This window comes from Saccopteryx leptura, chromosome 3 (assembly GCF_036850995.1).
Source record: "Saccopteryx leptura isolate mSacLep1 chromosome 3, mSacLep1_pri_phased_curated, whole genome shotgun sequence".
Lineage (NCBI taxonomy): Eukaryota > Metazoa > Chordata > Mammalia > Chiroptera > Emballonuridae > Saccopteryx > Saccopteryx leptura.
The window spans coordinates 72,629,101-72,655,676 of record NC_089505.1 but is presented as its reverse complement, the minus strand read 5'-3'; the positions used below and the strand labels follow the sequence as shown (position 1 = coordinate 72,655,676).

The 26,576-nt window shown below is 42.8% G+C and overlaps 2 protein-coding genes across 2 annotated transcripts; both read right to left on the bottom strand.

Moving 5' to 3' along the window:
* Positions 1-1,140: 1,140 nt before the first annotated feature.
* On the bottom strand, positions 1,141-5,051 carry LOC136397127 (zinc finger protein 91-like; the record flags this gene model as incomplete). Its single annotated transcript, XM_066371718.1, has 2 exons — positions 1,141-3,452; positions 3,913-5,051. Coding segments are annotated over 2 exons (2,202 nt in total), but the record flags the coding sequence as incomplete, so codon positions are not given.
* On the bottom strand, positions 4,980-26,576 carry LOC136399285 (KRAB domain-containing protein 5-like). The gene is made up of 7 exons (XM_066374339.1): positions 26,248-26,576; positions 24,929-24,966; positions 20,331-20,481; positions 15,451-15,577; positions 15,006-15,101; positions 5,838-5,911; positions 4,980-5,222 (listed from the first exon to the last, which is right to left on the bottom strand). Exons 3-7 carry the CDS (start codon positions 20,343-20,345, stop codon positions 5,064-5,066), a joined length of 471 nt encoding a protein of 156 aa, XP_066230436.1. The 5' UTR covers positions 20,346-20,481; positions 24,929-24,966; positions 26,248-26,576; the 3' UTR covers positions 4,980-5,063.

The following is a 26,576-nucleotide window of genomic DNA, read 5'->3' as shown; positions in this document are numbered from 1 at the left end:
CACAGGGGCTGCTGGAGAGTCATGTCTGAAACTATCATTTAACTTGTACCTCTCTGAGCTGTTGTCTAGTGTGAGCAGTTGTGAAAGTGTCAAAAAATAAATGCCAAGACAGCAATATTCTGAAGTGCTTTAGCTGGATTCTCAAATTTTCATATTCTCTTTTTTTTTTTTTTTCATTTTTCTGAAGCTGGAAACAGGGAGAGACTGTCAGACAGACTCCCGCATGTGCCCGACCGGGATCCACCCGGCACGCCCACCATGGGGCAACGCTCTGCCCACCAGGGGGCGATGCTCTGCCCATCCTGGGCGTCGCCATGTTGCGACCAGAGCCACTCTAGCGCCTGAGGCAGAGGCCACAGAGCCATCCCCAGCGCCCGGGCCATCTTTGCTCCAATGGAGCCTTGGCTGCAGGAGGGGAAGAGAGAGACAGAGAGGAAAGCGCGGCGGAGGGGTGGAGAAGCAAATGGGCGCTTCTCCTGTGTGCCCTGGCCGGGAATCGAACCCGGGTCCTCCGCATGCTAGGCCGATCATATTCTCTTTATTGTAAACATCATAGTGTCCAAGTAGGTACAATAAAAAATATATTACAAAATCTATGGGGAAATATTTCCATTTAATTGAAGGCTAACATCTGCTGGGAAATGGACTGCTAATGAAGTGATTCCAATGCATTAGCAAGCAGTATTCAGTTAACTGTGACCTTGAATAAGGAGGGATAGTGAAGACATTCAAATTCTTTAAGCTTTATTAATTAAAACAATGCTAAGTTGGAATATAGCCTATATAAAGAATGACAAAACCACTGTGTAATCATTTGTCAAAATACACATGACAAACATTCAACCTGCATTCCTGATTTTCTCATGTAATGATCTGAGAGCTGTGCTTTCTTGGTTTTCAGAACAGAGGGAAATCATTTACTAAACATACATGTACAATATCATGCACTTAGGGATGAGTTGTTTATACATTTTCAGGTGTATCTCTAAAGATATTTTTATTTAAAGTATACCTACTAATATTCATACCTCTCCATGGGTACTATGAATATATATATATATATTAGAATTAAACTCTGCCACCTTATTTTTGTTCAAGAGCAACTAGTAACAATTTAAAATTCATGTGTTCTTTTTTCTTTTTAGATTTATTGATTTTAGAGAGATTGAAAGAGAGAAAGGGGAGGGGAGGAGCAGGAAGCATCAACTTATAGTAGTTGCTTCTCAAATGTGCCTTAACTGGGCAAGGTCAGGGTTTTGAACTGGCGACCTCAGTACTCCCAGTCGATGCTTTATCCTTACACTACCACAGGTCAGGCAATGTGCCTTTTTTTTTAACGTTTCGCTGTATTACATTAATGATGCTGTGACACTTCCTTCATGGTGATATAAATCAACATTGCTAGTGAATGAGAAACATCAGCATTTAGGTTTTCTTCAGACACTGTACATTACAATGTCCTTGATCTTCAATGACAAGGATATATGACTGAAACCGACCTTACAGAAAGAGCTCACAGACCTCTGATTCAACAACCCATGATTCTGCATACACACCGGAAATAAAAACATAACATCAAGTCAACTGAGAGTAGAATCACATTAATATATTGTGTCATAATATCTCAAATAGTGTCAACAAAACAGAAAATTGGTTGTAAGTAATTATACATATCCAAGCACTGAACCCTTGATATGGTGAGGCATACTCAAAATAAAGTTAACTAACTTTTTTTTTATTCATTTTTTTTAGAGAGGGAGAGAGAGAGAGGAGGGAGGAGCAGGAACCATCAACTCCCATATATGCCTTGACCAGACAAGTGCAGGGTTTTGAACCGGCGACCTCAGTGTTCCCAGGTCGACGCTTTATCCACTGTGCCACCAGAGGTCAGGCAAGTTAACTAACTTTTTAAAATTGGATTATTCTCTATAATAAACATTCTAATTTACAGTGATATATGAAAATAGCCACTGACTGACTGATATTTGATAGTGAGGCAGACTCCCAAATGAGCCCTAACTGGGCTCCACCTGGCAACACTGTATGGGGCTGATGGCTTGCGTACCAAGCTAATATTAGCACCTAGGGCAATGCATGCTAGGCTCAACCGAGCTATCCTCAGCGAACAAATTGAGCCACTGTCTGCGGATAGGAAAGAGGGAAAGGGGAGAAGCAGATGGTGGCTCCTCCTGTGCTCCCTGACTGGGAATTAAACCAGGGATGTCCATATGCGAGGCAGATGCTCTATCCACTGAGCCACTGGTCAGGGCTTGAAATGTACATTTTGATCTAAGGCCTTCATCATATATTACACAGGTGGAATTGATTCTGTGTTATTCTCTGGTATAGAGTGAGCCTGTAGTTTCAGATATATGGGTTCCTACATTCTTCATTTTGAAGGTTTCTGTCTGGTATGAATTCTCATGCGTTTACTAAGTTTAGAATGCCGAATAAAAGTTTTGCAACACTGTTTACAATTGTAAGCCTTCTCCCTGGAATGAATTCTTTCATGTTCAGTAAGGTATGATCGCTGATTAAAGCCTTTGCCACATGTTACACATTTGTAAGGCTTTTGATCACTACGAATTTTCTCATGTTCAATAACATATGATCGCTGATTAAAGGCTTTGCCACATATTTCACACTTGTAAGTCTCTCCAGTATGAATTCCCATATGTCGAGTAAGTATTGACCGCTTCCTAAAGGCTTTTGCACATATTTCACATGTGTAAGGCTTCTCTCCAGTATGAATTCTCTCATGTTCAGTAAGTGATACCTGCCGATGAAAGGTATTACCACATATTTCACATTCATAAGGTTTCTCAGTGGTATGACTTCTTACATGTTGAGTAAAAACTGAACGCCAATTAAAGGCTTTGCCACATATTTCACATTTGTAAGGCTTCTCACCGGTATGAATTCTCACATGTTGAGTAAAAACTGAACGATGCCTAAAGGCTTTTCCACATATTTCACATTTGTAAGGTTTCTCTCCGTTATGAATTCTTTCATGTTCTGTAAGTTTTGAGAGGTCAATAAAAGCTTTATCACATTCGTCACATTTGTAACGTTTCTCTCCGGTATGAATTTTCTCATGTTGAGTAAGTTTTGAACGTAGAATAAAGGCTTTTCCACATATTTCACATTTGTAAGGCTTCTCTCCAGTATGATTTCTGACATGTTGACTAAGTTTTGACCGCTGATTAAAGGCTTTTGCACATATGTCACATTTGTAAGGCTTCTCTCCGGTGTGAATTCTTTCATGTTCAGTTAGTCTTGAATTGTCTCTAAAAGATTTGTCACATTCTTCACATTTGTAAGGCTTCTCACTGGTATGAATTTTCTCATGTTGAGTAAGAAGTGAACGCCGAATAAAAGCTTTCCCACATATTTCACATTTGTAAGGCTTCTGTCCTGTATGAATTCTCTTATGTTCAGTAAGGTGTGACTGCCTATTAAAGGCTTTGCTGCATATTTCACATTTGTAAGATTTCTCTCTGGTATGAAGTTTCTCATGTTCAGTAAGAAGTGAACACCAGCCTGACCAGGCGGTGGCGCAGTGGGTAGAGTGTTGGACTGGGATGCGGAAGGACCCAGGTTCGAGAACCCGAGGTCACCAGCTTGAGCGCGGGCTCCTCTGGCTTGAGCAAAGCTCACCAGCTTGGACCCAAGGTCGCTGGCTCCAGCAAGGGGTTACTCGGTCTGCTGAAGGCCCACGGTCAAGGCACATTTGAGAAAGCAATCAATGAACAACTAAGGTGTCGCAACGAAAAACTGATGATTGATGCTTCTCATCTCTCTCCATTCCTGTCTGTCTGTCCCTATCTGTCCCTCTCTCTGACTCTCTGTCCCTGTAAATAAATAAAGAAAATAAATTAAAAAAAAAAAAAAAGAAAAAAAAGAAGTGAACACCAATTAAAGGTTTTACCACATATTGTACATTTGTACGGCTTCTCGCCAGTATGAATTCTCACATGTTGAGTAAAAACTGTACGATAATTAAAGGCTTTGCCACATGTTTCACATTTGTAAGGCTTCTCACCGGTATGAATTCTCACATGTGGAATAAGAACTGAACGATAGCGAAAGGTTTTGCCACATATTTCACATTTGTAAGGCTTCTCTCCAGTATGATTTCTCATATGTTGAGTAAGTTTTGACCGCTGATTAAAGACATTTCCACATATTTCACATTTGTAAAGCGTCTCTCTACTATGAATTGTCTTATTTTTGGAAAGTTCTGAATGGTTGATAAAGGCTTTGTCACAGTTTTCACATTTGTAAGGCTTCTCTCTGGTATGAACTTTTTTATGTTCAGTAAGTTCTGACCTCTTACTACAGGCTTTATCACATACTTCACATTTGTAAGGCTTCTCTCCAGTGTGATTTCTCATATGTTGAGTAAGTTTTGACCGCAGATTAAAGAGTTTTCCACATATTTCACATTTGTAAAGAGTCTCTCTGCTATGAATTCTTTCATGCTGAGTAAGAACTGAACGCCAATTAAAGGCTTTGCCACATATTTCACATTTGTAAGGCTTCTTACCAGTATGGAATCTCACATGTGGAATAAAACCTGAACGATGCCTAAATGCTTTGCCACATATCGTACATTTGTAAGGCTTCTCGCCAGTATGAATTCTTTCATGTTGATTAAGACCTGAACACTGATTAAAAGCTTTCCCACATAGTTCACATTTGTAAGGTATCTCTCTGCTATGAATTCTCTCATGTTCATTAAGTTTTGAATGGTCGAAAAAGGCTTCATCGCATTCCTCAGATTTGTAAGGATTCTTTCTGGTATGAATTCTCTCATGATCAGTAAGTTGTGAATGAAAATTAAAAGTTTTGTCACATTCTTTACATTTGTAACATTTGTCTGCAGTATGGATTTTCTTATGTTTATTTAAACTGAATAACTGACTAAAGAATTTCCCACACTGATTGCATTTGTAAGATTCGTCACCAGTATCAATATTCTCATGTTGACTAATATTGAAATACTGGCTCAAAGATTTGTTACATTTACTATATTGGTTTGTCTTCTTTATAATATAACTATTCTAATGTGTATTGAGATTTGAGATTTGATCAAAAAGTTTCTTACTTTTATGATGGTTTTCTGAAAACTTAGTTCTTGAATGGCTACTAGGATTTGACCATTGGTAAAAGTTGTTTAAAGATTCATTAAATCGATTACTTCTCTCTCCAGTACATGTACTCTGGTAATCATTAAAAACATAAAAGCCATTAATTAGTGTTGGCTCTAATGAAATCAAACAGGTAAAAGTTTTTCCCAATGAACTATTCTATGAAACCTACTGAACCATGATGATTGTATAAAAACTTTCCTATAGATTTTAGATCTAGAAGGAATTATTTCTAGGTAAAAGCATAATGAAACCCTGTTTAAGAGATTCTCAAAATGATAACCTTTAGAATTTCTATTTGCATTTTTAATCTCTGATTTTCAGAAATGTCTGACTCATTATTTAACCCAATACTGTATTTTAAGTGGTCCAAATGAGTAGTTATTTGTAGCACCAACTAGATAACTCTTCAGATTTTTCCAATTTCCTTTCAGATAATATGTATGTTTAAAAAATTGTTTTGAGTCTTTGTGTTTAGAAGGACACTGTTCTCTAAACATAATGCATTTAAAGAGGTAGTCTTCCAATGCTTTATATCTTTGATTACTTTTGCAAAAAAAGGTATTATTATAAGTAAATGCTCTAGTTTGGCTATGTCCATCTAACATCCTCTGCTCTCACACTCGAACTAACATTCCAAAACTTTTATTCAGTATACATTCTCAGGCCACACCTTCCATATCTTACCAGTAGCATTTTCTGCAATGAATCTTCTATGTCTGGCTTTGGCAACAAACCCTTGAGGTCTTTAGAAGACATAGCTGAAAGATACCATATAAATTGTTATACATTATACTGAGGCAAATATACCTTAAAGTTTAATGTACACAATTAGTACTGAGTATAGGACTTCAGCAACATGGTACAATAGAAGATGTGTTAACCTTCACTCCTTACTGGAGGTGAACTTAGAAACAACTGCTGAAACAACTGCCTTTTTTGAGGATTCCAGAAGGCAGTTAGACCACAGAAGCCTCAGTAAAAAAGACTCATATCAAAAAAGAAAGATAAGGCTGACTGGCTCAGGGGATAGAGTGTCAGCCCAGCATATGGACGTCCCAGGTTTGATCCCTAGTCAGAGCACACAAAAGAAGCAACCATCTGCTTCTCTCCACCCATCTCTCCCCCTAACTCCTCCTTGCCGTTCCCACAGCCAGTGGCTCGATAGGTTCAAGTATCACCCATGGGTACCGACAATTGCTCATTAGTTCAAGCATCAGCCTAAGGCGCTATAAATATCTAGGCTGATTCAAGCACCAGCCCAAAACTGGATTGTCAGGTGGATCCTGGTCTATCTTCCCTCATTTCATTTGAAAAACAAAAAGATGTTGCTTACATTTACCTGCAATAACTGCTCACTCACTCTCCCTGACACACATGGCAATAGTGTGAGAAAACTCCCAGTTCAAAGCCCTTCTCTGGAGAGAAATATGAGTGTACTGGGTGTCCAACGGCCTGGCACTGTGACAGCTGCCTGAGGGACTGTTTTCTCATTTGTGAAACACAGAGCACTAAGGGATGAAATTACAATGTGAATTCACTGAGGTGGCTGATAAAACTGTTGAAGCACCAAAAAAGACTGCAGTAATGAAAGTAGGCAAGAAGAAAAGACAGGTACCATACCTCTAAAGAAGGGAGAACATTTTTTTTTTAATTTTTAATTTTTTTTTATTATTTTTTTTTGGTATTTTTCTGAAGTTGGAAACGGGGAGGCAGTCAAACAGACTCCCGCATGCGCCCGACCGGGATCCACCCGGCACGCCCACCAGGGTGTGATGCTCTGCCCATCTTGGGGCTTCACTCTGCCACAATCAGAGCCATTCTAGCGCCTGAGGCAGAGGCCACAGAGCCATCCTCAGAGCCCGGGCAAACTTTACTCCAATGGAGCCTTGGCTGCGGGAGGGGAAGAGAGAGACAGAGAGGAAGGAGAGGGGAAGGGTGGAGAAGCAGATGGGCGCTTCTCCTGTGTGCCCTGGCCAGGAATCGAACCCCGGACTCCTGCATGCCAGGTCGACGCTCTACCACTGAGCCAACAGGCCAGGGCAGGAGAACATTTTTAACTGGGAAATTATACACAGAAAACACAGAGCACACACATCCTCAGAACCAGTGTGCCAGTCCTAAGAACTTCTACCACAGCTGACTGTTAATCATGTTCTGCCCACAGGAAGTTCACAAAGACTGGGACGGTGGCCGTTTCTTCTCCCAAATCTCAGCATACTAATAAACAAAACACATTGTCCAACCAGAGGAATGGAATGAATCTCCCAAAATTTGCCTTAAAATAATAGAGATCTATTAATTACCTGACCAAGATTTCAAAATATATTCTTATAACATTAACATCTTTAGTTATGCTGATGCAACCGGATTAAATACCCACAGCAGACATACAAAAAAAAATCAAAAACAAAGCATCACATATGCCCCCCAAATAAATCTAAATTAAAATAAATAAATCAAAATTTAAAAAGTCAATATAGTTTCAAAAAGTAAACAAAATAATTCTTAAATTGTTATTGTAGTTCATCATGTCCAGTAATTACTTTATTTCATTTATTTTATTTGCTTATTTAGTGAGAGGAGGGGAGTGAGTCAGAATTTATTTATTTACTTTTTTCTTTTTAAGTGAGAGGAGGGGAGATAGTGAACAGACTCTCACAGGAGCCCTTACCAGGATCCACCCAGTAAGCCCTGTCTGGGAACAATGCTCCAATCAAACAAGCTTAGTGCCTCAGGCCAACCCTCAAACCAGCTGAGCCACTGGCTGTAGGAAGGGAAGAGAAAGAAAAGGGAAAGGGGGAGGGGAAAAGAAGCATATGGTTGGTCATTTCTCCTTTGTGTACTGACTGGGAATTGAGACTGGGACATCCATATGCTGGGCTGATGCTCTATCCACTGAGCAAAATGGCCAGGGCCAGCAATGATTTTAAATGTAAGCAAATGGTCCTTCCTGTGCAAGACAAGAGTTGGCTAAATGGATTAAAATATAAAATGCAACTACCTTCTGTCTATAAGAGTCTCACTTTACACATGAGGACACCATAGTCTGTAATTAAAAGTTTGAAGAGAGGTATTCATGAAAATGGTAACCAATAAAGGGCATGGTGGCTGTACTAAACCAGACAAATGCTCAGAAAACTCACAGACATCAGTATGGTGACTACCAGAAAGAATGGAGGGGTCGAGGAAAGTAGAAGAGGGTAAAGGTAGAATGATGTCATTGTCTTGACAAAAGTATTATATGCAGATGATATAGAATTGTATTCAAATTCTATATGTATTGAAATTGTATAGAATTAATCCTATATAATTCTGTTAACTACCATAACCCCAATAAATGCAATTTAAAAAAGAATAACCTCATATATCAACAACCACACTACCATGCTAAATATAAAAAGACTGAACTCACAAATTCAAAGGCACAGAGTAGCAGGTTGGCTCAAACACTAAAACTCAATGAAATGCGGCTATCAAAAAACATAACTCAGCAGCCAGGACCAACAAAGATTCCAAGTAAAGGCGTGGAGAATGGCAGTCAAACAAATGACATGAGAAGAAAAGTAACTGTAGCCATTCTTATATCTGACAAAATAGATTTCAGGATTAAGCAAAGGTAGCAAGAGGCAAGGATGAACATTTTATAAAGATAAAAGGAATAATACATGAAGACGACATATAAACTTATTAATATGTATGCACCCAGGCTGGGTGCATCCAAATACACAAAGCAAATAGTAACAGAAATAAAGGGAAAAACACAAAACACAATTCCAGTAGACAACCTAAACACCCCACTGACAGCTATAGAGCAAACAGAAAATATATAAATATATAAATAAATATAACCCCCAAAAGACCCATTAGACCCAATGGACATAGGCTTTAGTTATAGAACTTATTATCCCAGACACTACATTATACTTTCTTCTTTAGCACACATGGAAAATGCTCAAGTATAGACTACATATTGAGAGAAAAAACTAGCCTCAACAAATTAAAAAAGACTAAAATCACACCAGTATTTGAAAATTAGAAATCAATGACAAAAAAAAAAAAAGGCAAAAGCCACACATACGTGGATATTAAGCAATATGCTATAAAATAACGACAAGATCCTCCTGGCCTGTGGTGCATAGTGGATATAGCACTGACTGGAACACTGAGGTCGCTGGTTGGAAACTCCGGGCTTGCCTGGTTGAGGCATAAATGACAAGGAACTAATGAACAGGTCGAGTTAAGCAACTAGTTCTCGTCTCCTCACCCTCCTCTCTCTGTAAAATCAATAAATAAAATCTTAATAAGTAATAATAAATAATAAATTACAAACTCCAAAAATTAATGAGAATAAAAGATACATAGAGAGAAATTAGAATGAGAACATGACATAGAAACTCTGGAAACACACCTACAAGTGCGGCGCCTGCCTGGAGCAGGGTTATACTGAAACTCAGCAGGGAAAGTATTCCAGAGCAAGATGTTCTGTGACCAAGTAACCTCACACCACAAGGGGCCACCTGGAGTGGTTCAGTGAACAACGAAAAGTGCCACAACTATGAGTTGATGCTTCTTATCTCTATCCTTTCCTGCCTATCTGTCTCTGTCTGCCTCTCAATCCTCCCCAATAAGAAAGATACTATACGATCTAAGGAAAAAACATTTAAATTTGGAGCTTACACACAGAAAAGAACAAAGAATACAAATCCCCCCAAACAATGACTTATTATTACTTATTTATTTATCCCTTAGTTGATTCTATTTTTTGTTGTTGTTTTTACGAGAGAGAGAGAGAGAGAGGGAGGGAGACAGGGACAGACAGACAGGAAGAAAGAGAGATGATAAGCATCAACTCATAGTTGTGGTAAATTTTCCATGGTGGTCATTGGTCACAGCTAGTACTTTTAACTCAACAGCCTGGGGACACACCTTACCCACTGAAGTGCCAACAGCAATGAAGGCTCAACTAAAATAGAAGGATGTACACGGACCATACGAGGGGTACAACACCAGTGCCCATCTAGGGTGATTGTGGAGACTGGGCCACTGAACTCTACAGAACACCTACTACATTATGCCAGTCTGTCAAGCCTGGGAAACATAGCTGCTCTTCCAAATACACAGAAACAAACACAGGGAACCTGCCAAAATGAGGAGAAAGAGAAACATATCCCAGATGAAAGAACAAAACCAAACTCCAGACAAATAATTCAACAAAATGATCTACTAGACGCAGAGTTCAAAACACTAGTTCTGAGGATGCTCAGCGAACTTTGTGAAAACATCAATAGTGTAAAAAAGGACCAGTCAGAAATGAAGGGTATACTAACCGAAATGAAGAATAAAAATCTACAGTAGATTAGACAAAGCAAAGAATCAAATCAGTGATTTGGAATATAAGGAAGCAAAAAGCCCCAAATTAGAACAGCAAAAAGAAAACAGAATCCAAAAATATGAGAATGGTGTAAGAATGCTCTGGGACAATTTCAAGAGAAGAATCATACCTGGGTGGCGCCTCAAGGAGAAGAGAGAGAGCCAGAAACTCAAAACATTAAGAAAAAATAATGGTGAAAAACTTCCCTAGCATAATGAAGGAAATATGAAAAAAAGTCCAGGAAGCTCAGAGACTCCCAAACCAGATGAACCAAAAGAGGCCCCCACCAACACTCATAATAACTTAAGTGCCAAAGATTAAAGACAAAGAGAAAATCCTAAATGCAGAAAGAGGAAAGTAGTTACCGTATTTTCCCATGTATACCTTAATTTGGGGGCCCAAAATTGGAAAAAGAATGTATTACATAAAGTTATTGAACTCAAATTTTATTCCTCATAAAATTCATACAACTCATCACTGTCAAAACTCCCATTAGTTTGTCCTCATTTGTGTCTGATGACAAATGACTTTCTTCATATACTGCCTCCTCCTCAGTTCCATATATGGCATTTGAAATGGCACACCTCTACAACCATGTCTAAGACACACTCAGTGTCTAGACCAAAATTTATTTTGTGGGGTGAAAGGTGTGTCTTATACATGGGATAATACAGTAGGCTCTGGAGGCTGACGTCAGTCAGTTAGCAAATTATCCGGACACACTAGGTCGCACAATGGATCCCAAGTCAACGCACATAAAGGAGCAACCAGTGAATGCACTAATGAGTGGAACAATGAATGACGGCTACTTTGTCTCTCACTTTCCATTTCTCTCTATCACTTTCTGTTTCTCTAAAACCAATCAATTGAAAATAAAACAGAAAAAAGCTGTTACCTACAAAAAAAGCTCCCATAAGACTATCAGTTGATTTTTCAAAAGAAACTTTACAGGCCAGAAGGGATCAGCACAGAATATTCAAAGTATAGAAAAGCAAATAACTACAACCTAGATTACTCTACCCCGCGAAGCTATCAGATAGAATCAAAAACAGCCTGACCAGGCAGTGGCACAGTGAATAGTGCATCAACCTGGAACACTAAGGACCCAGGTTCAAAACCCTGAGGTTGCCGTCTTGAGTGTAGGCTCATCCAGCTTGAATGCGGGGTTGCTGGTCTGAGCATGCAATCATAGACATGACCCCATGGTCGCTGGCTTGAACCCAAGGTCACTGGCTTGAGCAAAAGGTCACTAGATCAGCTGGAGCCCCCAGATCAAGACATGTATGAGAAAGCAATCAATGAACCACTATAGTGCCACAAATATGAGCTGTTGCTTCTCATTTTTCTTATTGTCTATCTCTGTCTCTCTGTCTAAAAAAGTTTAAAAAAAAAAAGACATAAAGAATTTCCCGTAGAAAAAGAAGCTAGAGGAGTTAACTATCACCAAACCAGTATAGGGTCTCCTCGAAAAAGAGGAGGAAGGAAAAAAATCAATATGAATAAGAAACGGCCACGACAAAGAACAAAACCTTACTATTTGCAACAAGGATGCACCTAGTATACTCTGCTAAGTGAAGTAAGTCAGGCAGAAAAATACATAGACCATATGATCTCACTTATATATGGAATCTAAACAACACAAAACAAAGAAACAAACCAGAAACAGATAGTGGGGTACAGAGAACAGACTAATGGCTATCAGAGCGGAAGAGGGCTGAAGGCAATCAATGAAGGACTGGTTCAAAAAGGTGAAGCCACTAATACACATTGGTAGCCATAAAACAGTAACGGGATGTAAAGTACAGCATAAGAAATATAGTGAATAATGTTGTATTAACTATGTATGGTCCAGGTGATAACTGGAAACAGAGGGAATACTTTAAGTCTTTCTAAAGTATATGATCGTCTAACCACTATGCTGTACAGCTGAAAATAATACAAAATAATATTGATTTAAAAAATGTTGAAAACAAAACAACATTAATTCCCAGGATTCTGAAACTACCTGCAAGTACTACTGAGAAAGAGCCCTTGTGTGTAAGTTCTGACTGTGTGCGTGCCTCATAAACAGCACACATTTTGCATGTGTTATATGGCAAGAGGATTTCACGGAAATTGCATTCAAAAATAGCCCAAATGTGTAATTTTAATAAACATATGAGTATAGTTTAATAAAGAAATAAATTTAAATGAAATGATTTTTTTCAGGTTCAATATATTTCAGTTACTCTTACACAAATCATGTAGGCTATAATCCACCTTAAAGAAAAAAAAATCTTTGTTTTTAAATAAACCATTAGAAAGTTGTGAAATATTTTTATTTTTGTTTTGGTTTGGATTAGACAGAGAGAAAGAGGTGGAAAAAATGGAAAGTATCCACTCATAGTAGCTTCTTCCTGTATATCCCTTGACCCGCAAGCCCAGGATTTCGAACTGGCAACTTCAGCGTTCCAGGATGACACTTTATCCACTGTGCCATGACAGGCCAGGCAAGTTGAGAAATATAAAGAGAAAAACTGATCATTAAACTGAAAATTTCAGATGAAAGATACCATGATTAAGGAACATGCCAAGAAAGGAAGTGTAAAACCTAATCATTGCTTTTGCCTGACATTAGGTAAAACTGAAAAACAAAACACACCTAACCAGGTGGTGGTGCAGGGGTTAGAGCATTAGACTGAGATGCTGAGGACCTGGGTTCAAAACCCTGTAGTTGCCTGACCAGCCGGTGGCGCAGTGGATAGAGCATTGGACTGGGATGCGGAAGGACCCAGGTTCGAGACCCCAAGGTCGCCAGCTTGAGCGCGGGCTCATCTGGTTTGAGCAAAAAGCTCACCAGCTTGGACCCAAGGTCGCTGGCTTGAGCAAGGGGGTTACTCAGTCTGCTGAAGGCTCGCAGTCATGGTACATATGAGAAAGCAATCAATGAACAACTAAGGTGTTGCAACAAAAAACTGAAAAACTGATAATTGATGCTTCTCATCTCTCCATTCCTGTCTGTCTGTCCCTGTCTATCCCTCTCTCTGACTCTCTCTGTCCCTGTAAAAAACAAAACAAAACAAAACAAAAAAAACCCCTGTGGTTGCCAGCTTGAGAGCAGGATCACAGACATGACCCCAAGGTTACTAGCTTGAGCCCAGGGTCTTTGGCTTGAAAAAAGGGGTCACTGGCTCAGCTGGAGCCTCCCAGTCAAGGCACATAAGAGAAGGCAATCACTGAACAACTAAAATGCCACAACAAGGAACTGATACATCTCATCTCTTTCCCTTTCTGTCTGTCCCTGTCTCCTGTAAAAAAAAGAAAAGAGAAAGAAAAAATGCAAAACACTTTCGTGAATATGATGTGCCTAACAATTCTGTAACCTACTTCTTACCAAAGAATAATATTCAGCATGTTGTATCAGCACTTGCGAATCCCAAAGCAAAACTAAGACAAAGATCTAATCAGAAAGTAAAAACACATAAAACATACTTCCGGGCAGCTCTGGACTGGACAGGAGAGAATTACAGAATGACAGTGATGATGAAAGCAGGTAACAGTGGACACTTTCCTACCTGCTGGGCAACACTCTAAGGTCCCCTACGGCAGTAATTTATTGAAGGACTCTATGAGGTAAATAGATACACTGAACTATGCTGACACAGAGAAATAGTGGAATACAGGGTAAAAATTTCTTTGTTAGTTTATACAAAGCAAAAGGACATCTGGAAGTGAAACAGAAAACCAGGTTTTCTCACTTTGGGGAGGTGAATTGTGCTGTGATGAAATCACTGAGTCTAAACTCTGCAAGGTCTTGTTGGAAACCTCCACAGAATTAGAAATTATAAACCAGAAAATGTAACACTCATCACCAATATTTCTGAGATTTCTTTTTTTTTTTTTTTTTTTTAGATTTTATTTATTCATTATAGAGGGGGGGGGAGAGAGAGAGAGAGAAGGGGAGGAGCAGAAAGCATCAACTCCCATATGTGCCTTGACCAGGCAAGCCCAGGGTTTTGAACCGGCAACCTCAGCGTTTCCAGGTTGACGCTTTATCCACTGCGCCACCACAGGTCAGGCTATTTCTGAGATTTCTGCAATAAATTCCAGGGTAGAAAGCATTTTTTTCATAAATTCATTACATGAAACAAAAACAAAACTTTTAAAAAAGGGCTTAAAATACAACAAACACAGGTTTCCCCAGGTCCCCAAAACAATGGAAGAGGAGTCAGACCATGGTGGCCCTCACAGTCCAAGGGGAGGACCCCGTCCCCACTGCTAATGTGATGACAGAGGTCACTGGAGCAAAAGCAGAGTCCCGAGAGGACGCAGGAGCACAGGACGTGTTGGAGACCAGCTGTCCCTCTATGACAACAGGGATACACCTGGGCCTCTCACAGCCCTTCCCACTGCAGCAGCTTCCCAACCACACTGTAAGGTCTGGCCTCCTCCGTGACCTTTAGATCTCTCTCCTGTGTCACCTGCCCCCTCACCCCACCAACCCGGGTGGAAGGATAGTGTCTTTCTTCCCGTCACATCCCAGCGCTCCTTCATTTTCTCTGAAATGGTGACCAGGACTGGCTTAGGGACAGCAAAGCCTGTTCATTAGAAAAAACAACCTGAGTTTTGATAGTCTCCCTTCTCCAATCCAGTTTGGGTTCAGGTGTGAAGACATGCTGGAATATTACATTTTAGAAAATGATTCTCCAAAATTCTGTTTTTTGATAGCACCTTAATTATTCTAGACAACATATCAAGTGTTCAGACACTGAGTTCGTACTTCACGTACATCAAGAAACCTTTCTTTTTCAGCAAACCCCCAGGTTGTTTCTTCAGAAGGAGAATCTGAAAGTCTACTATCCAAAGTGTCCCCCCAGGGATGTTCTCCTAATGAAGAAAACAAACCCTGTGGGTGGAGGAGAAGCTCTGGAAGGAAGTCATCCTCACCCAGGGAGACCATATTCCTGCAGTTCTCCAACATCACATCTGTGTACAGTTTCCGCTGAGCTGGGTCCAGGCATTCCCACTCCTCCTGAGAGAAATCCACGGCCACATCCCTGAAGGTCAATCGTTTCTGAAAAAAAAAAAAAAAAAAAAAGAGAGACATTCATGCCCTGGCTGGAAAGCTCAGTTGGTTAGAATATAGTTCTGAAGTAAAGAGGTTTTTGGTTCAATCCTACTGTTTTTCACTAAAATCAATTAATTAAAATTTTTAAAAAAGGGACATTCACCAAGATCATGTTACCCAACATGAAAGTAGTGTTAGAGCGTGACCAGGCGGTGGCGCAGTGGATAGAGTGTCAGACTGGGATGTGGAGGACCCAGGTTTGAAACCCCAAAGTTGCCTGCTTGAGTGCGGGCTCAGCAGCTTGAGTGAGGGGTTGCTGGCTTGAGTGTGGGATCATAGACATGACCCGGGGTTGCTGGCTTGAGTGTGGGATCATAGACATGACCCGGGGTTGCTGGCTTGAGTGTGGGATCATAGACATGATCCATGGTTGCTGGCTTGAGTGTGGGATCATAGACATGACCCGGGGTTGCTGGCTTGAGTGTGGGATCATAGACATGACCCGAGGTTGCTGGCTTGAGTCCAAAGGTTGCGGGTTTGAGCAAGGGGTCATTCACTCTGCTGTAGCCACACGGTCAAGGTACATATGAGAAAGCAATCACTGAATAACTAAGATGCTGATGCTGCAGTGAAGAATTGATGCTTCTCATCTCTCTCCCTTCTTATCTGTCTGTCCCTATTTGTCCCTCTCTCTGACTCTCTGTCAAAAAAAAAAAAAAAAAAAAGTAGTGTTAGAAGTGGTTTCCATGTAGGAGAACATTCTGAGTTTTACCCCTCAGTTCATTTTCAAACAGGAATATTCCCTATTTTCTAACACTGAGAAACGAGGATGACACATGTCCAAAATGTACTGCACAGACTTTCTTTTTCTTTTTTAATTTAGTGAGAGGAGAAGAGGCAGAGAGACAGACTCCCGCATACACCCAGAACAAGATCCACCAGGCATGCCCACTAGGGGGTGATGCTCTGCCCATCTGGGCTGTTGCTCTGTTGCAACTGGAAACATTCTAGCACCTGAGGCGGAGGCCACAGAGCCATCATCAGCACCCGGGGCCAACTCACACTAATCGAGCCTTGGCTGCAGGAGGGGAGAAGAGAGAGAGAGAGAGAGAGAGAGAGAGAGAGAACATGAAAGAAGTGAGAGGGGGAGGGGTGGAGAAGCGGATGGGTGCTTCTGCTGTGTGCCTAGACAGGAATCAAAACCAGGACTTCCACAAGCCAGGCCTGCACTCTACCACTGAGCCAACCAGCCAGGGCCCACACTTTACTTTTTAGGAAAACAACCTTTAAAATTAAGGCCTCGCCTGACCTCTGATGGCGCAGTGGATAAAAGCGTCGACCTGGAAATGCTGAGGTTGCCAGTTCGAAACCCTGGCTTTGCCTGGTCAAGGCACATATGGGAGTTGATGCTTCCAGCTCCTCCCCCACTTCTCTCTCTCTGTCTCTCCTCTCCTCTCTCTCTCTCTCTCTCTCTCCTCTCTAAAATGAATAAATAAAATTAAAAAATTAAAAAATTAAAATTAAGGCCTCGATGCAGGCTTATGGATGTTTGAGTGTTCTAATTTTATTATTCAGGATCAATTGTGTATATTTCTTTTCTGTAATTTTTATTTTCTAATGTTTTTAGTGAGAGAGAGGGAGGGAGAGGGAGAGATAGACAGACAGAGAAAAAGAACATGCTCCAGATAGAAAGGGAGAAATGAGAAGCATCAACTCGTAGTTGAAGAACAGTAGTTGTTCATTGATTATTTTCTTGTAAGTGCCTTGACAAGAGCTGGGGAGGTCTCCAGACGAGCCAGTGACGCCTTGCTCAAGACAGTGATCTTGGCCTGACCTGTGGTGGCGCAGTGGATAAAGCATCGACCTGGAAATGCTGAGGTCGCCGGTTCGAAACCCTGGGCTTGCCTGGTCAAGGCACATATGGGAGTTGATGCTTCCTGCTCCTCCCCCCTTCTCTCTCTCTCCTTTCTAAAATGAAAAAAAAAAAAAAAAAAGACAGTGATCTTCGGCTTCAAGCAGTAAAGGGATTCAAATAAGTTAGCAACCAGTTTTCTGCCCTAATGATCATTTTAAGAATAAAAAAAATATCGAAAGGTAATTTAGCCTGACCAGGCAGTGACACAGTAGATAGAGTGTAAACTGGGACACAGAGGACCCAGGTTCGAAACCCCAAGGTCACCGGCTTGAGCACAGGCTCATCAGCTTAAGTGTGAGATCATAGACATAACCCAATGTCACTGGCTTGAAACCCAAGGTCACTGGCTTGAGCCCAAGGTCGCTGGTTTGAGCAAGGGGTCATGCACTCTGTTGCAGTCTCCCTGCCAAGGCACATATAAGAAAGCAATCAATGAACAACGAGGCCCAGGCCAGCTGGCTCAGTGGTAGAGCATCGGCCAGGCCTGTGGATGTCCTGGGTTCAATTCCTGGCCAGGGCACACAAGAAAAGTGACCATCTGCTTCTCCACCCTTCTCCCTTTCCCTTCTTTCTACCCCTCTTATCCCCTCCTGTAGCCAAGGCTCTATTGGAGCAAAGTTGGCCTGGGCGCTGAGGATAGCACCATGGCTTCACCTCAGATGCTAAAATGGCTCCAGCTGCAATGGAGCAATGCCCCAGAAAGGCAGAGAATCGCCCCCTAGTGGGCATGCCAGGTGGATCCTGGTCAGGTGCATGCGGGAGTCTGTCTGACTGCCTCCCTGCTTCTCACTTCAGAAAAATACAATACAATAAAATAAATAAATAAATAGTAGGGAATATGAATTTCTGATTTCCACATTGGGCGGCTGCCCAGGCACCCACCTTACAGAGAACCCTAATTACAAGTGCCATTTTAACAACCGTTTTTGCCGAACTCAACAAAAAATTAAATATTGATTCTGCCAAACTGGTGCAAATCAGCTGAATCCTACACTGGCTTCAAGCCAGCAACAACTAAGGTGCCACAACTATGAGTTGGCACTTCTCATCTCTTTACACTCCTGTCTGTCCCTCCCACTCTCTAAAAAAAAAGAGAATTTACTATAAATAATCTTAGAGCAAAATTCTTTCTGTTATGAGAATATCTTGTGAAACATACAGTATAAACCTTAAGTTTTACTCCAAACTTGATCTACAATTTTTTGAAAGACATACAGGACAACAAAGAAAAACAAAAGCATCTTAAGCAAGTAAGAAAAAATACATACAAGAACCAGATACTGTTGAAAAGTGACAGAAAATAGAATTATCATGTCAATGAAATCAATGACTATCTTGCAGTTCTGTAAATCTCATGAATCTTTGTGTGGGTGACATCCTTTGTGTTTTATAAACACAGTACAAAGAGAAATACCAATGACAATTTTTTAAAAATTAGAGCTACTGTTTATCACTCTTCTATTTCTTTGAAAATTTTTGTGTATCATTAGTGGAGAGCTGCATCTTTGAAATTTAACTGAATTAAACATATATTTTATATTAACAATATGATTTCTAAACTTTCTTGGAAAATCCAAAAGTGACCATGCAGAGTTTATCTGCAGCATGACTGTGGAGTATCATAAAATTTATGTAAGGCCTGACTGGTTAAAGCTTCCACATCAAAAGCCAATGATCTTCAGGAAATAAAAGTAGAGCCTTCTTTTTCTTTTTTTGTAACAGAGACAGAGAGAGAGAAGGACAGATAGGGACAGACAGAAAGAAAAGGAGAGAGATGAGAAGAATCAATTCTTTGCTGTGGCACCTTAGTTATTCACTGATTGTTTTCTCATATGTGCCTTGACTGGGGGGCTACAGCAGATCGAGTGACCCCTTGCTCAAGCCAGCGACCTTGGGCTCAAACCAGATGAGCCCCCAGTCAAGCCGTCGACCTCGGGGTTTTGAACCTGGGTCCTCTGTGTGCCAGTCTGATGCTCTATCCACTGCACCACCTCCTGCTCAGGCTAGCGTTCTTTTTCAAAACAACAGAAACTAAGGAGAAGAGGGGAGTTTCCAGATGGCACGAGATGGTTTTGCACATCCCTCTCAGTTCCCTACTGGACCCTTGTTACTCACAAAGGGGAACTATTAACTCTGCAGTGAACTGGGCTCCTCAGCCATCTGAGTGTCAGGTGTCTGAGGCACATGGATAAACACATATTCACTGTTGTGACTTTACTGGAAAAATATATAAATAAGTAATCATTATTTGAGAATGACACAAAAATAATTATTTTCCTGCAAATGTCAATTCACTTGTACCCTCCACGTTTGGTTCTCCATAGTTCCTAACAGCAAGTCTTTCTCAGCATCTAGTGAACACATCTCTTCCAGCCGCTCCTTCCTGTCAGAACTTCCTCAGCTATTCTGACCCGGAGAAGGTGCATTTCCTTAATCCTGACCCACAGAGCTGACGCTGCAGCCACATGAACGTAGAGCCTACACTCCCTTCTTCACTAATGCCCGAGCCTCTGACCATCCCCACAGGGATGGTGGACACGGTGCCCTCCCAGGTTGATCTGTCACAGAGGGGATGTTTCCAGTAGTTGAAGGGCATTAATTTATGGTGGGAATTATTTATGCCCTCAGGGAGCCTGGATGGAGAGAATGCACAGAAGGCTCTGGGACAAAGGAGGGAAGTATACAAGCTGCTGATCCGGACAATCATAAGAAAAAAATAAGGAAATGGGAGCAACCTCCATCGGCAAGAACATCAAAAGTAGAGAATTACAGGTTGCGGGTCCTAAACCCACTGAAGTTAGGAGGAAAAGCAAACACAGCCTCTGCCCAGGACACATCGCTTACCTGAGAAGCAGCCATTCTGTCCTGGTCCTGCTCCTGCTTGTTCTCTCAGGCGACAGTATGTTGAGGAGTCAAGTCTGCATTTGGAGAATGTGCCTCCACAGGTGTCCTCACAGGCCCTCTATCCACTTCCACCACACTCAGACAGAAGGACCTGGAAACACTGAAAATGTTAGGTAGAATAGACAGTGATTAGGGCAGAAAAAGGGGGGTGGTGAAAAAAGGGGGCTTAATTCACCCACTAAAGGAGAGAGTCAGCAGTTTAAGGTCTGCCAAAGAAAATCACCAGATGTTCACATGGCTCTGAAATTTACAGCTGAAAAACATAAAATGTCTAAACCTCTAAAAAGTAGTGGCACTCAGGCTGAGTTTGCTCTCTTGTGCCTTCTGCCAAGTGCATAGCTGTGCTTAATAAACCGCTTGCTTTGCTTGAATGCTGCTCCTGCCCCTTGCCTGAATTCTTTCCATCAAATATGACAAGAATCAAAGAGGGACGAGCCTCTCTGGATTCGGGCTTTCTCCTGTGGCAAAAAGACCACTCTCTTGTCCTTCCTCACTGGACAGGATAAATGAGCGCCTACAGGGAGACCACACTGTATTATTTTCCTGTCTTCACCTGTCTGTCCTCCCTCAGACGTCCACACATTCCCACAGCAATGAGAACGGCACTGCTCTCCTGAACACCCAAACCCAACACAACACCCTGTCACCTCCCCTGACCATCCCTGCTCCCCACTCCCGGGTGCTCTCCTCTCTGGGGCATGTCTGCGCCTCCCCACCTACCTTTGCTTTTCTCTGTCCTAAGATCCTAGGGCCCCTCTTTTGTCTCTGAACTTGTTCCATCAGTTCACCTGTTCTACCTCTGTGACTTCTCAATAAAATTTCTTTCACAGACCTGGCCGTTGGTTACATGGATAACGCACCATGCTGGTGCACCGTAGGTCAATCAATCAATGAGTACACGACTAAATGGAACCAAGTTCTTCCCCCCTCTCTCTCAAATCAATAAAAAAAAAAATGAAAGAAGAGGCCTGACCTGTGATGGTGCAGTGGATAAAGCATCAACCTGGAAATGCTGAGGTTGCCGGTTCAAAACCCTGGGCTTGCCTGGTCAAGGCACATATGGGAGTTGATACTTCTTGCTCCTCCCCTCTCCCCTTTCTCTCTCTCTCTCTCTCCCCTCTCTATAATGAATAAATAAAATCTTAAAACAAAAACAAAAACAAAACAAAAAAAATGAAAGAAGAAAGAAACAAAGGAAAACAAACATATCCAGGAACCTTCCTGCTAATTCCCAGGGTTCACCTTACAATCACATGGAACACCTCATTTAAAAAAATGCAGCTCTGCCCAGAGCAGTTAGTTATCTATGGGGAAGGGCAGAGGTTATGTTCCTTCTTAAAACTCACTAAGTAATGTAATAGAAACCTTGTGGAGAACGGTTCGGCTTTAATAAGCATGCAGATCCCTTGGGGATGAGGGCTCCACTCTAAGCTGTGGTTCTGCAGGTCTGCAGTGGGGCCCAGGATACGGCATCTTTATCTAGGTCCCCGTGGTGCCTGCACTGCTCCCTCAGAGCTGTTTTCAGCGGCACTGGCTGATGGGGAGCAGACATAGCACTCTTCACACTTCTGGATATTGTGAGGGCTTGGAGCTAAAACTTCTAGAAGGACCTGTTCCTAAGCAGAATTCTTCTTTTTCAGAAAATCAAAGAGAATTATTTTTAAAACATAAAATGATGAACACAGGTTTCGACTCTGAAAACATGGAAAAAATATTAGCTGTGAAAATATGCGCATCAAATAAGATAATGAATAGACAGACTCTGTAAGAACCAAGTTTCAGGTCGGTTCCGGCTGTCCTTCAATATTTTCACAGAATGGACAAGAGGGACTTAAGGAGAACAGTTCCTTAGAGGCTCACAATCACTAAATCAACAAATCACAAAAAACAAAAGAAAAAGCTGCCTCGCCTATGGCAGCACCGTGGATAGAGCATTGCACTGGAATGCTGAGGTTGCGGCTTCAAGGCACATATGAGAAGCAACTACAAGTTGCTTCCCACTTCTCCCTCCTCCCTCTCTCCCTCTCTCTCTCTCTCTCCCCTCTCTCTAAAATATCAACATATAAGGCCCTGGCTGGTTGGCTCAGCGGTAGAGTGTCAGCCCCGTGTGTGGAAGTCCTGGGTTTGATTCCTGGTCAGGGCACACAGGAGAAGTGCCCATCTGCTTCTCCACCCTTCTCTCTCTCCTTTCTCTCTATCTCTCTCTTCCCCTCCTTCAGCCAAGGCTCCACTGGAGCAGAGTTGGCCCAGGAGCTGAGGATGGCTACATGGCCTCTGCCTCAGGCACTAAAAGGGCTCGATTGCAGCGGAGCAACGCTCCAGATGGGCAGAGCATCGCCTCCTGGTGGGCATACCAGGTGGATCCTAGTCCAGAGCATGCAGGAGTCTGTCTGTCTGCCCCCCTCATCATACTTCGTAAAAATAGAAAAAATAAAAAATAAAAAAATAAAATTTTTTGTGTGTGTGTGACAGAGAGACAGAGAAAGGTACAGATAGGGAGAGACAGACAGGAAGGGAGATAGATGAGAAGCATCAATTCTTTGTGGCCAGCGACCTTGGGCTCAAGCTGGTGAGCCTTGCTCAAACCAGATGAACCGGCGCTCAAGCTGGCGACCTCGAGGTTTCAAACCTGGGCTCTCCATGTCCCAGTGCGACGCTCTATCCATCGTGCCACCACCTAGTCAGGCAATAAATAAAATATATTTTTTAAAATTTTTTACTAATTTTAATTTATTGTGTTAACATAGATTCAAGTGTCCCACTCAATAAATAAAATCTTAAAAAAAATGCTGGTTAACATTAGATGAACTCACAATACCTGTACTAGGTGCTGCCAGGTAAGATCACTGACACTGATAGCCTTAGAAAGTGCACACTTAAAAGCCTAATATTGTTTACTAAGTACCAATAGATGTTTCAATATATCATAAACAGTAAAAGGTACAAGGTTCACAATTTAAATAGATGCAAGATATCTAAAATGAAACAATTAGCAATCTTTTTTTTTTTTTTTTTTAAGTGAGAGGTGGTGAGATAAAGAGACAGACTCCTGCATGCACTCCACATGACAACCCTGGTCTGTGGATATTCAGGCTAATCTAGGTATCACACCTCAGCGCCTGAGGCCAACGCTTGAATTAACCTGGACCTAATGGAGTCACTGAATCACTGGCTATGATCTGGCGTGTTCAGGGTGGTATGGCCGTAGACGCTTAATCACTGGCTATGAGAAGGGAAGAGAGAGGGAGGAAAGGGAGAGGGAGGGGAAGAGAAGCAGATGGTCGCTTCTCAGATATGCCCTGACTGGGAACAAAACCGGCACTTCTACACGCTGGGCTGATACTCTAACCACTGAGCAAATTGGCCAGGGTTGGAATATTTTTTGTTTGTTTTTTAATAACTTTTTCTTAATATTTTTTTCTTTTTTAAAGATTTTACTTACTGATTTTAGAGGTAGGAGCAAGAGAAGGGCAGGGGGGAGGAGCTGGAAGCATCAGCTTCTCACATGCGCCTTGACCAGTCAAGCGGGGGACTTTCAAACAGGGGACCTCAGCATCCACTGTGCCACCACAGGTCAGGACCTGAAATCTTTTTTAATGTCATGATGTCTATGGTCCAAGTTTTATAAAGTTGAGACTGCCTCATATATAGAGAAGAATGAAAAACTCTGGTTACGACATCTCACCAATGTTTATTTCAGAAGTTAATGACTGTTTACAGAAAAGCAGATATTCAACAGACTAAATTTATATCAAAAAGTTTTTTAAAAAAAATGAGTTAGCCTGACCAGACAATGGCGCAGTGGATAGAGCATCAGACTGGAAAGGAGAGGACACAGGTTCGAAACCCCAAGGTCTTCGGTTTGAGTGCAGGGTCGCTGGCTTGAGGGTGGAATCATAGATACAACTCCATAGTCACTCACTTAAGAACAAGGTCCCTGGCTTGAAGCCCGAAATCACTGGCTTGAGCAAGGGGTCACGCGCTCTGCTGTAGTCCCCTGGCCAAGGCACACATGAGAAAGCAATCAGTGAACAACCAAGGAGCTGCAACGAAGAACTGATGCTTCTCATCTCTCTCCCTACCTGTCTGCCTGCCTCTATCTGTCCCACCCCCACCCCCAAAAGGAAAAGAATTAAATGTGAGACATTTAAGGATAAAAGCAAATCCTGCCAACAGGAACAAAGAGCACCCAATGTTGTGCCTGGTCAGATAGATCAGTTGTTTGGTGCACAGTCCTGATTTGAAAAGGTTGCTGATTTGATCCTGGGACAGGCCACATCCAGAAATGTTTCTGTCTCTCCCTTCCTCTCTCTCTAAAATTAATAAATAAAAAATAAAAGTAATAAAAAGACTCAATGCTTTTAATGTTCCTTGAGAAAGCTAAAATTTACATAATTCTATTAATCAATGTCACCCCAATGCATTCATTTTAAAATTAAAAAGACAGAAAATGTCAAATGTTGATACTCAGTCCTATGTCTGATCCAAGATCCCTCCCTCTGGCCATTCCAGGAAATGAGAAGAGACCCATGACTCACAGACACATCTCACCCCTCAGAGTTTACATGGACTGCAACTGGAAGCAAATAATAAAATTCACAAGCCTTAGAAACGGTATTGGTAATTCTCATTCAAATCTTTTTAATTAAAACAATTCAGCAACTGTTAAGTAGATTAGAAAGCCACAAGTTCATGTATCACAACTTAACCACGCACATCCTATGGCTCACCATTCAGCAGGTCCGGGTTCCCCTTCTTCCTGCTTCTACGTATTTCTGTCTGTGGATCTGTTTCTGTCTTTTCCTGCTTCTCTGCACCGTCGTCCTTTCCTGTGTTTCCCTCCCCCTTCCCCTGCTCTTTCTCCCTTTTCTCTATTCCTGTCCCTACACCTGTTCCCTGAAACTCCTGAAACCTATTTCACCTGAACGTGCTCTTTCTCTGAGTGCTCCCATCTCCACGCATGTCCGCGTCATTCTCCACCCCCCACGCCAATGTCTCCCACTGCCCGTTTGACTTGTCGTCCCCCTGCCCCCCCCGCAGGCCGACTCAGAGCTGTTTCTCCCTCTACTCTCTCATCCCTAAACCCCCTTTCTGTTCCTACTCGCCCCCCCAGCTCTCCTCCTCTGAGCCACTCCCTCCTTCTGAAGTGCCCCGTCCTGCGCCCCCACTTCTGCTCCCCAGCCCCCTCCCTGCGCCCTTCTCTCCGGGTCCCTCCCTCTCCTCGGGGTTTCTCCCCTTTCTTCCCCTCGCGCTCCTCTCCCCGGTTACTGTCACTCTCCCCGTCGCGGTCCCGTCCCCCCGCACCCCCACGTGGCCGTCTCTTCATGGCCCCTCACTGACCTCTCCTCCCCTCCCGTGTCTCTCTCCGTCCCCTGACCCCTCCCAGCCCCGCTCTGCGCGTCCCCGGGGCCCCTTCGCTGTCGCCGCTCCCACACAGCCTCCCCGCGCGGGGCCGGGGGCTCTTCTGGGACCCCGCGTTCTCGCCCCGATCCCCGCCCCACGGAGTGCGCTGTCCGGGACCCGGGCCTCTTATTAAACGGGGTGGGGTCTCAGGAGGGGGTCCGCAGGTCCCCAGGCCCGGGGGGGGGGGGCAGTCCGGGCTCCACGGGCCGAGAGAGGCCGGGCGGGGGGAGGGGCGCACACTGTCCGTCTCCAGCGCTCGCCTCTGTCTCCTGGGACTTTAAACGCGCAGGAGGGGCAGGGGGCTGCCCCCTCGGAACCGAGGCAGGAAACCCCGCGGCGGGGTGTGTGTCCCAAGCCCAACGGCGGGGGGGGGAGGGGCGGCCTCATAGTTTCCCCGGAAACCGACGCGGAGCCCCCACCCGGCAGCGAAGCGGGCAGGCTCGGGGCCTCTCACCGGGACTCCGTCCGCAGCGACCCTCAGGCTCCCCGCGTGCAGGAATGGGGACGGGGACGACCGGGTTTAAACCGGGAAGACGGTCTGCCGCCCTCCGCGAAATTCCATACCCGCTTCACAGCCTCTTAGCAGCTGCGCTTGCGCATTGCCTCAAGCTGCTGGAAAGGGAATCGCGGACTCTGCGCTTCTGCAATTGGCGGGGAATGACAGGAGGCGAGTCTGTGCTGACAGCTGAATTGGGAGGAGCCGGGGTAGGGGCCGGGTCTGGGTTCTCTACCACCTTCTCACATTACCGTATTTCCCCACGTGTAAGACGTATGTTATTTGTG